Source organism: Erinaceus europaeus, chromosome 2 (genome assembly GCF_950295315.1).
Source record: "Erinaceus europaeus chromosome 2, mEriEur2.1, whole genome shotgun sequence".
Taxonomy (NCBI): domain Eukaryota; kingdom Metazoa; phylum Chordata; class Mammalia; order Eulipotyphla; family Erinaceidae; genus Erinaceus; species Erinaceus europaeus.
The window spans coordinates 90166853-90179128 of record NC_080163.1 but is presented as its reverse complement, the minus strand read 5'-3'; the positions used below and the strand labels follow the sequence as shown (position 1 = coordinate 90179128).

General features: G+C 35.4%; 1 protein-coding gene across 1 annotated transcript in view; it reads right to left on the bottom strand.

The window, feature by feature from the left end:
• The window catches only part of TLL1 (tolloid like 1), a 248915-nt gene that overhangs the window by 44964 nt on the left and 191675 nt on the right, over window positions 1–12276 (bottom strand). The window contains exon 18 of the mRNA XM_007524530.2: window positions 10847–10974. Within this exon, the coding sequence (XP_007524592.1) occupies window positions 10847–10974 (128 nt within the window). The remainder of the gene's footprint in view (window positions 1–10846; window positions 10975–12276) is intronic.

The following is a 12276-nucleotide window of genomic DNA, read 5'->3' as shown; positions in this document are numbered from 1 at the left end:
TATTTCTTAAGGTCGCTTTCACACTAAAATACAGATTCCATTGTTGGAACACATATTACATAGTTAACAAAATCTGAAATATTTACTTTCTGACCTTGGACAAAAAATATTTTTCTGGCAAACAATAACTACATTTTCAATTGTCAGGACTGGATTTCAGATTTCCAAGGCCACACACACACACACACACACACACACACACACAAAATACATGATTCTGTTCAATCACCTAATACAGTGGTATGTAATTTGTACCAATGATCATCATGCAATTACTATTTGGATATTATATATCAATGTTTACAGGCACTATACTGAAGAAGATTTATACAACTCACAGTTCATGAATTTTAGCTCTAATTCCCAGGTAGATAAGATCTCTTTCCCTTCATCCTGCCACTTTCCCTCTCATGTGTCTCCTTGACACAATCAAGGGGAGATGAGGGGTTGAACCTATATATTGAAGTCTATACTGCAAACCATTTAGCCCCCAATAAAATAAAATAAGAATACATCAGAATTTAAAACAACAGTCACATGTATGCTGGAAACTGGGAAACATAAAAAAAACAGAGCCCAGGTTTCTATCTAGGGTTCTTTTATTTGTTACAAGGAGAGCAATTTTCAAATGAGAATTTAATAAAATAATATATATATTTCTTTAAAAATATTTCCCAAAGTAGCATGACTAGTAACATGTTAGAATGTACAACCCAGTATTTTTTAGTTCAAAATAAGTGATCTCAATTTCTCCATTGTTCCTCTGTTGTGTATTTCTTTTACATAATCACATTTGGCCATACTTATATGCTTATTTTTCAGTTAAGTTTCATATATAAACTCATAATCTTATATATGGAGCTTAACTGAAAAAGGAAGCATATATATATTAATATATATACACAGATTTATATGTATGAAATGTTCTTAGATGTGAGTTATTGTAATGAGACATAAGAATAAAATATAGAGACAGCATGCTTGGCTTGAAGTTATTCAAATTCTTACTGGTTTTATAAACTTGCCATATCATTTAAATTGCCTGGACTACATTCTTACATATAATTGCCACTTATGGTACCAATTTGAGAAATACATGGTTTCATTTTTAATCCATTAGGCACTAGACTCACATTAGTTTTGAGTGCTATTTAGCGCATGTACAATGCTTCAGCACTTCAAGGTACAACCAGTAAAGCTACAGTTGACACTTCAGAGAGCACTTTAAAGAAATGAAAAAGTGGAGAACATTCAAATGTTTATTTGTAAAATTATGTAAGAATGAGTATGTTTCTGTGGTTCAGCTTTCTAGTTCAGTGCACCTTCATAATGATCAGAGCATATATGAGGAAAATATATGCAAGAGTACAAAAAAACTTCATGTATTGATATACTTATGAATACTGATCTAATTAATCTTCATGGATGGCTTTCTAAATAGGAAGTTTATGACATACATAGGAACAAAATTAGTGAGTAAGTTTACTATGTTGTATAGACATAATTAAAGTTATTGTTATAGTGAAGCTATCATTTTTATATACTGGATTAAATTTAATGTGGCATTAAGAAGTCATCATTAAATATTCCCTGATGTATGTCAGGTGGTATAGTACAACCTAACAACATTTTTAGCTACATATTGATGCATTATCTAGAGAAATTTATCAGGATAATATAAGCAGTAATTCATTTGTGTTGTTATTCCCTGAATATACACATTCCCAGATCTCTAAGCTACATGTTTTTAGATTAAAGATCCTGATATATTCTTTAACACTTCTCCCACTAAGAAACACATTCTTAAGTCCTTTCTTTGGACTCCTGATCAGGCTCTGTGATTTACTTCACAGATAGAATTATATAAAGTTCAGGAATTGGGGCAGAGGTGCTATCTTTTTTTAAGCATTCAGAACTACCATAAAATCGCCATGCTGGCATGTTCATATGTTGTTGATCTGGTTTCCTCAGAAAAGTCAGCCTCCTAGTCCAGCCCACCCACCAATGTCAAAGGGATGGAAATTAAAGTCAATTTAGCTTTTTAAGGCCAGACTATGTGCCCAGTGAAATCACTGGCTGATTTCAGTAGATGTCAACAGCAACAGCAGAACTGCCAGCAAAACACTTCTGAAATTATGATCCCTTTCGCCACCACCCCTGAATCATTGACTATAATAAGTAGATATTTTTTAATAATTAAATTGAGGACTAATTTATCATGAAGCAACAAATAACAATAGTAGCTCATAGCACCAAAAAAAAATTCTTAAATTTCTATAATTTGGTAACAACCAACCATTAGTAGTTCAGGATTTTTAAAAAATATTTCATTAATTAATTAATTTTCCTTTTTTGTTGCCCTTGTTGATTTATCATTGTTGTGATTATTATTGTTGTCATTGATGCCATTGTTGTTGGATAGGACAGAAAGAAATGGAGGGGGTGAGACAGAGAGAGGAAGAGAAAGGTAGACACCTGCAGACCTGCTTCACCACTTTTGAAGCAACCCCAGGCAAGTGGGGAGCCAAGATCTCGAACTGGGATTCTTACCAGTCCTCCAGTTTTACTCCATGTGTGCTTAACCCACTGCACTATAGCCTGACCCCCAGTAGTTCAATTTTCTTACATAAAACTGAAAAGGTTTTGCAGAGTGAAAAGTAACTATCACAAAACTGAAGCTAAGAGATCTTTACATGTCATATATCAGCAAAAAACTTTGCAGTAAAAAAATAAACCACCTTATTAAAATGGGGACAGGACATGGACAGAACCTCTAGCTAAGAGTCTCTTTGTTTGGGTGGTGATTTCTTTTGCTGTGCAGTTTTTCAGTTTGATGTAGTCTCACTGGTATATTTTTGTTTTTGTGAGAATGTCATGTCAGAGAGTACTGTAACAACAAATACTGGAGAGGTTGTGAGGGTAGGAGAACCCTCCTGCATAGCTGGTGGGAATATAAATTGGTTCAACCCTTGTGGAGAGCAGGAGAACTCTCAAAAAGCTAGGAATGGATGTATTCTATCACCTGGCAATTTCTCTTCTGAAGATATATCCTATGAAATAAAATACACCTGTCCAAAAAGATCTGCATATACTTATGTTCATAGTAACACAGTTTGTAATAGCCAAGACCTGGAAGCAACCTAGATGTTCAACAACAGTTGAGTGGCTGACAAAGTTGAGGTATATATACACAGTGGAATACTATTCAGCTATTAAGAACAATGAATTCACCTTCTTTACCTCATCTTGGATGAAACCTGAAGGAATCATGCTAAATGAGACATGCCAAAATAGAAGGTTAAATAGGGGATGATCTTATTCTTGGCAGTAGTTGAAAAATAGGAAGAGAAAGGGTGAAAACAAAGTAGAACTTGGACAGGACTTGATGTACTTCACCAAAGCAAAGGACTCTGTGGGGTTGGATGATAGTGTTTCAGGTATGTATGATAATGGAAGAGGAGCTTGGCTGTAGTGAGAATGTTTTGCAGAAAACTATACAATTTTACTCATTTATCAATAAGGATTTACTGTAAACCATCAATCATCCCCAATTAAAAAATAGTAACAAACATGAAAAAATTCTCAAAGTCTTTGAATATCTGAGAAATACAAATAAAGACAACAGTGAGATACCACTTCACATCTCTAAGAATGCCATACATTAGAAATGACAGAAACAACAAGAGCTGGCAAAGATCCAGGAGATAAAGGAACACTTCTACATTGGCAGTAGGAATATAAATTGGTTCAGATCCTGTGGAAGATGTTCTGGAAATTTCTCAAAAAATTAGAAATAGGCCAACCCTATAGTCAACCAATCTTTCTTCTAGAGATTAATCCAAAGAAATCAAGAATATCTAGTCAAAAAGCTCTGTGCCCACCTATGTTCACAGCAGCAAACTTTGTAACAGTCCAAAATGGAGACAATCTCTAATAATAAGTGAAGGCAAAACATTTCTTCATATGCTTTCTAAAGGTTATTTATGCCCCTATATACATATGAAAAATGTTCCACTTCACTTATTATTAGAGAACTGCAAATTAAAACTACACTGAGATTCCAACTCACATCTGTGAAAATGACCTATATGGACAAATCAGGAAATGACAGATGTTGACCTGGTTGTAGAGAGAAAGGGACTCTGTTATATTATTGGTTAGGACTGCAAGCTGGTGCAGACAATTAAGAAAACTGTATAGAGAGTCTTTAAGCAAACAAAAATGGAAATACCTTATGCCACAAATACCACTCTTAGTCATTTATGCAAAGGACATGAAAATACTAATTCAAAGTGGCATATCCATACATATGTTCACAGTTGCTTCATTGTCTGACTATCCTGAATAATGCAGCTGTGAATATAGGCATGGATATGTCCCTTTGAATTACTATGTGACATATATTCCATGGCATTCTACTCTACAAAAAGAAAAAAAAAAGATGACATTGTTTCCTTTGGGATAAAATGAATAGAACTGGAGGTAATTATGATTAGTGAAATAAATTAAGAGGTGAAACAACTACCTGATGGTTTCCCTCATATGTAGAATCTAGGGAATTAAAACACATGAATTTTCAAACCAACAAATAAAAACAAATCCAGAATCAAATGTTCAAACAGTACCTAAGACTGTGTGAGAATTATAGTGGCTATCATTAGGAGGATGGGACCACAGAATTTTTATTTTTAATCCTATATGTATTTATATGCTGTAATCTTATAATCTGGTAAACTACTACTAATCAGAAATTTAAGAAAATAGCTTTAAAAAAAAAAGAAGCTGTCTTATAACTAAGTATCTGTCAGTGGCACTCAGTCTAGGAGAATTAAGAGATTTCATAATTTTCCAAGTGCCAATTTGGGTTTCAAATTTTCCTTGAATATTAAGGATACTAAAGAAACTAAAAAAAACATACATTTGTTTTAAATTCTGTACTTTTTGATAAGATTTTTATATGAAATGTTTAAATGAATAACTGGCTTGAAATGCTCTCATAAGTAATTTTAACCAAATCCCCATGGATCTCTTTCACTTTATCTGCCTCTTTACCTCTATAAAATAAGCTTAAATATAATAAATTTTTAATATATAGAATTCAAATATCACTTGAAATCAATATCTAATTTGTCATAACACCTATTCTATCTGATTTTCAGAGTGGTATGGAGAGTCAGGTTTTATACAAACATAATTAATAGAACAAGTAAATGAAATCAATATTATAAGCCAACTCAGAAACTGAAGTGGCAGTAATATGCATTTTAATAAGCATTTATGGTAATTCTGATGTATGTTTAATATTTGAGAAAACATGGTTTAGACTAACTGCTTCCACAAAGATCACAAAATTGAAAACTTAAAGAGCAATATTTGCACTCAGGTTCTCATTTTGATCCTCAAATCTGATGTCTTAGGACATTAGTATGTATGATATTTGTTAAATAGACATCCTTTATACCCTGATATGCAAGCTAAATATTTGCATTAAAAAAACCTGAGGGGCCTTGTGGTGACAAAACCAATTGAGTACACATGTTATAGTCTTCAAGCCCCTGGTCCCCACCTGCAGTGGGGGGTGGTGATATTCATGAGTGGTGAATTAGTGCTGTAGGTGTCTCTCTTTTTCTAGCTCCATATCGCCCCATACCTCCCAATTTATCTCTGCCTTATCAAGTAAAATAAATAAATAAATAAATAAATAAATAAAGCCTGTAGTTTGTAAAGAAACAGATTATCCTAGATTTGGAAGGGATACTCACTTAGCTGAGAGGTGTATAATTAAGGACAAGTCTTGACACTTTAAACATTAGGGGTATATCAGCAAATGTATTTCCTTTGCATATAGAAATCTAGAGATCCTGTTGTTTCTACCTAGCAAGAAAAGCCCAGATAAACCAAAAGCATCACAATTTTTCCTGAAAACATCAAAGAGCTGAAGTTATTAGTCAACTAAATAGAATGAGATTCACTGGATTTCAAGTTCTTTCAAGGAGAGATGAAACACAAGTATTTGACCACCAGGGACAATTCATAGGAGGAAAAGAGGCTAATTGCCATGTATCTAGGTAGGAAGACTCCAGGTTAAGTTGTTCAGGTATTGGTAAAAGTTATAGAGGAGGATAAGAGTACAAAAGATCTTGATCTACAGGGGAAATCCATACCCTCTCACAGGCTGTTTTTCATGTATCACAGTTTCATGCTCATAAAAATATAAAAAAGAACAAGAAAGGGAACTCAAAGCAAGACTTGACTGAGTTTGGAGTAGGGCACCAAAGTTAAAATCTATGGGTGGAGGGTGAGGATGGATGTTTAGTTTTACTGGGGGTTGGGGGGAGGATGGGATGGAACACAGCCTTTGGTGGTGGGAATGGTGTTTTTATGTACAATCCTATTATCTTATAGTCATATAAATCACATTGAATGTCTCAAACTTTTTAATGCACAGGTCATAGGCTGAGTCTTTGAAATGTTGACGCTACTAAAAGCTTAGACCAGGGAGAACAGAAGCGACCAGTGGTGTTACTCTATAAGACACAGGCATATAAAAATAATGTCAAAGGACATGAATTACAGTGATGTTGTATATGATACAGCAGATCCTAACAATAGGATTTTTAAAGTTAACCCAATTGCCAAATAATGTGATTATAGCAATAACTATCTATTGCCTTCTTAAACCCTAAGACAGCAGGAACCTCCTGCTTCCTCTACAGAGCCTATATTTCCCCCAGTCATGGAACCTCTAGGGTGGGGCTCACTTTCCTGCATGCCTCTCTCAATTCATACCAAATGCTATTGCATCCTCTGATCCCAACCTAATCAACACAACAAATACCACCTCAGCATGCTTCACTTCAGATTGTGTCCAGAGATATCAGGCATGGAATGTCAACCCTTTAGCCTCATTACTCAGGTGAGACCTTTCTTTTCATAGGATTCTCTAATTCCATTTCAGGTGGTCCACTACCTAAGAAAGTCCTCAAACCAAGATATAGACCAGGTCCCATGAGATAGGGCATATGTTCACATGTATCCATAAATTAGGGCAAAATAGGTATACCTGAAAGCAAAAGTACACAATAGTCGGCATTGAGTCAGTATATGCAGTAAGCAAGCAAGAAGAAAAGACCTAAAAAGACACCATAAAGTTCATAATGAAATAGTGTCTACGTAGACTTAGATACCCTCCTCACCTACTTCCTATTACACTTCCCTCAGTCACTCCAAAGCTAACTTTATCAAAGTAAGGACTACAAAAGCTGAATAAGGGCAAGAGACTGGCATACTTTAATGATGACTCTTTAGTCACTAGCAGGCCACCCCATCAGCTGGGGCCCTAGAAGTGGAGTCCTGAGATTCCCAAACACAACATGATGAGGACTTCGAATAGATCCCTCTCTCCATTGTTACTGGTCATCTCTATCAGGAGCCACACAATAGACCCCTTTGTGGGCCTGCATAGGACCTTGCCCTCAACATGGATCAACAATGGTTGAGAATGTTCCATCTTCTGAAGGTAGGCTGAATAACATACTCATCTTCCACCTGAGGAAGATGGGTTCTGAAATTGCGGCATCTTGGAACATTGCTACTCATGACCACAAAATGTGAGCTCAGATCTACAGGGATGCAGAGGTCACATAGGCTCCTAAGCTGAATATGGGCCCCAGATCACATCAAATCAATGGGGTTTACAGTAAACAATATTTATACACTTTCCCATATTAGAGAGCTATTCTCTTCCTGGATACAGCTTTCTGGTCCTTTTTCCACCCATGACATCATCTCCCCAGATAATAAATTGGATCCACCTGTAAATAAGATTATCAGGCTCAGGAAAAAAATTAAAAAGCTAGTACACTCATAGGCCCTTTGGAAAATAACTAAAATAGGCCTAGTAACTATTTACAAAATGGAGACCCCCAAATCTTCATCTGCAATATTCTAGCCTTTAGGTTTATGATTAGTCAACTATTTGTTATGCTTTATATGTTAACTCTTTTTCAGCCACCAGGTTCCAGATTCTAACACGATGCCAACCGGACTTCCCTGGGCAGATGACCCCACCAATGTGTCCTACAGCCCTGCTTTCCCAGAGCTCTGCTCCACTAGGGAAAGAGAGAGACAGGCTGGGAGTATGGATCTACCTGCCAAAGCCCATGTTCAGCGGGCAAGCAATTACACAATCCAGATTTTCCACCTTCTGCACCCCATAATGACCCAGGATCCATAATCCCTGAGGAATAAAGAATAGGAAAGCTATCAGGGGATGGGATGGGATATGGAATTCTGGTGGAGGGAATTGTATAGAGTTGTACCCCTCTTATCCTATGGTTTTGTCAGTGTTCCCATTTTATAAATAAAAATAAATTAAAAACAATAAAAAAGAAAAAAGAAATGTTTCATAACCATTAAGCTATGCCTTAGCCCAATAAAAATGTTTCAAAAAGTGACGGTGCAGATACAAATTCTATAAAAAAACAGAAAAAAAAACTGAAAAAGAAGGGAAATAATACGACACAACTTGCAACTATAAAAATACAATGTCTTCGGGAAAATCCATTCTCCTATCTCCCTTAGATAACTACACTGCTGAAAAGAAAGCAGCTTTATATGTTACCTCTTTTTCAGCCACCAGGTTCTAGATTCTACCTTGATGCCAACTGGACTTCCCTGGACAAACGACCCCACCAATGTGTCCTGGAGGCCTGCTTCCCCAGAACCCTGCCCCACTAGGGAAAGAGAGAGACAGGCTGGGAGTATGGATCAACCTGTCAACCCCCATGTTCAGTAGGGAAGTAATTACAGAAGCCAGACCTTCCAACTTCTGCACCCCATAGTGAACCTGGGTCCATACTCACGGAGGGATAAAAAAAAAGGAAACCTATTAAGGAGGGGGAATGGGATATGGAGCTTTGGTGGTGGGAATTGTACCCCTCTTATCCTATGGTATTGTCAGTGTTTCCATTTTATATATAAATTTAAAAAGAAAGAAAATAAATAAAAGGGGAGTTGGGCTGTAGCGCAGCGGGTTAAGCTCAGGTGGCGCAAAGCACAAAGACCGGCATAAGGATCCCGGTTCGAACCCCGGCTCCCCACCTGCAGGGGAGTCTCTTCACAGGTGGTGAAGCAGGTCTACAGGTGTCTATCTTTCTCTCCTCCTCTCTGTCTTCCCCTCCTCTCTCCATTTCTCTCTGTCCTATCCAACGACAACAACAATAATAGCTACAACAATAAAATAACAAGGGCAACAAAAGGGAATAAATAAATAAAATAAATATTTAAAAATAGAAAGAAAATTTAAAAAAAAGAAAATAAATAAAAGAAATAAAGCAGCCTTTTGTATTTTGACCCATAAACTTTAGTCTCTTAGTCAGGACCTTGGACAGGACTGGAGAGCAATCAAGCTTCCACAATCTGTCCTCTAAGAATCTAGTGTCCTTTGAAGAATGACAAAAATAACTTGATACCTCTGTTTGGAATGTGATTTGCTGATATGCTACAAGAATGGTGATTGGAAGGAACTCTGTAATAGGAATGTGAATGTATCGGTGACTGTATGTAATGTTAAAATGCTGTTCCACATTAGTAAGGTCTGCTTAGGACCCCCCCCCCCAAAAAAAAAAACACAACTAAACTGAATATTTACAGTAGAACTAACTGTATATATGGACTAGAGCAGTGGTTTTTTCTGGACTTATTCTTAGGTCGTTTCTTATCTTTTCAATGGTGCTTGCTAAACTGTCTTGGGCCTTGGCCACTGCTGGCACCTCCTCTGACTTATAACAGTAGTGTTTTGCATGAAATTGTTAAGATTTATATATTTCTATAATTTTACCTAATTATGGTAAGTATTCTGTAACTTGTAATACAATTTAATACATCTAATCAGATGACCAACACAGCTTGTAATACTGAAATAATAACATAATGATGAAATATTACATCATATTTGACTTTTGGAGAAGTTAAAAGTATATCAGTATCTATCTAAAAAGGATAATGTAATTCTGCAAAAGATAATATCCTACAAACCACAGTATTTAGGTAATTCATCCTGGCTGGAACTTGATGGCATTGGGCATTGTGTTAAGTGAGATAAGTCATAAAGAGAAGGAAAAATACCAGATGATCTCACTGATAGGTAGAAATTTAAATATGAGGATCGAAAGAGAAAACAAATAGAAACTAGGACTGGGTGAGGTGTACTATCAAAGCAAAAGAACTCTTGGGGAGAAGGGAAAGGAGGGAGCGGAGACTCTTGAGCTCCTGGTGCATGATATCGGAAAAGACCTATTTTGGGAGTGAGAGTTCTGCAGAGACACTGGGAAACGAGAAATTGTACCCATTTGTCAACAACTATACTGTTGACAATTAAAATCCAAATAAAAATAGAGAAAACTAAAATCACTTTTATTGCCAAAAATATGCATGCCTTATATATGAGGCATATAAATTTGACCTATTATAATACATTATGCTGCTTTTAAATCAGTAAGTACTTCCTTGCAATTTTGCTAAATTTTTAATTTTTGTGTTTGTTTACTGTTCCCCTTTGGAAACATCATTACAAATAACCTATTGGGAAGTAGATTCAAATGTTTTCAAAATTTTTTGTAATGCTTCTAAATAGTTAGGATAACACTGTGTGAATTACATGGTCCCCAATACTATCACCTTGATCTAGGCATTCAGGGATTCATTAGTGCAAGTGAGAAAGCATGAGAAAGAAAATCTTTTGCAGCTGCTTACTAAGTCAACTCTATTAAAGGAACATTCACTTCATTTCCTTATACCAGCCATGAAAGATATGGCCAGTCAGGTTCATGAGATGCTCACTTACTAATTTGATCCGGTGACCAGGAGTAGCACTGATTTCCCATGTGCATTCCTTCCTGCTTGGGTACTTGTCTGGCCAGTTGGGACTGGTGATGAAGCCACTTGGACTGTGAATCTTCTGTTCACATTCAGCTGTGCCAATCAAGATAACATTAATCAGTGTGGAAAGGTAGCCTTGCACTGGACCATAAAGGAAGCAGCCTATTTACCCTTCCTATTGCTGAAAGATTTCCCTAAATACTAACTAATAATCTCTCCAATCTGTGTTATCATATTCATCTACTTTGGAAAACATGTTGCTGAGCATAATCAAGCAATGTGTTTTTTTTCTTGTTCACATGAGATTAAGTGTTTACAATGACTTAGATACATGCCTAAAAGAAAAGAAACTCCTATACTAAACAGCCAAAATTGTAAACTCAGATTTTAACAGAGCTATATAAAATGGCAGCCAAGGGTATCAACACTTAGTCAAATATACTTAATGCAGTACCACAAGGAAGAATAAATGGACTATGCCATTTTCAATTTATTTTTCACACAAATATTATTTATAGCTTATTAACATCAACAACCACTTTATGAATTGTATATTTTTCTCTCTCCCTTAATCAAGGAATATATTGAATGCTTAAATCATATTTTAAACTACTAAAATAAATTAACCTTAAATTTATCAAAGTACAATGAAGCATTAGGGAGAAAAATACATAAAGAATTACTAGGTATGCAGCTTCTTCTAAACTAGTCTCAAAGAATTATTTATTCTATTAACATAAACTTTATTCTATGTCTTTGTACAATTAAAATCTTACCTTGGAGAGGACTAGTCCATATTATTAATATCCTTAGGATGTGCTCATTCTTTATAATTTAAGAAACAACACCTTGCACATTCTGGTTTAGAGTTAAGAATTATTTGTTATATATTATGTTTGCCATTCTAACACAATTAATTATCTGAAAATTTCCAAGAATTTCCTTTGGGAAAATACTGTAGTGTGGAAAATAAATGTGTACACTTAAATACTACACAAAAAAGCATGAAATGCTCAAAGTTTACGTGAAATGTTACATTTCTTACACTGAACCTTTATAATAATTCTGCTAGGTTTTCATGTGGAAATTTTAATTTGTAACAAAATAATATCAGCAAAAGAAAAATTATGTGAAATTCAGTTCATTTCATACAATAAAGGCTCATACAACAACACACCCTCTTAAAGTCTGGGTTGTGTCTAGCCAAGATTTTCTAAATTACCCTTGTCCTTGCCCTGTGACATAGTGAGTCCCTATGATACAACAGATAACCAGTAATACAAAACCAAGAAATTCACTTCTTTTTTTAATATTTATTTATTTTCCTTTTTGTTGCCCTTGTTGTTTTTATTGTTGTTGTAGTTATTATTGTTGTTGTTTATGTTGTTGTTGTTG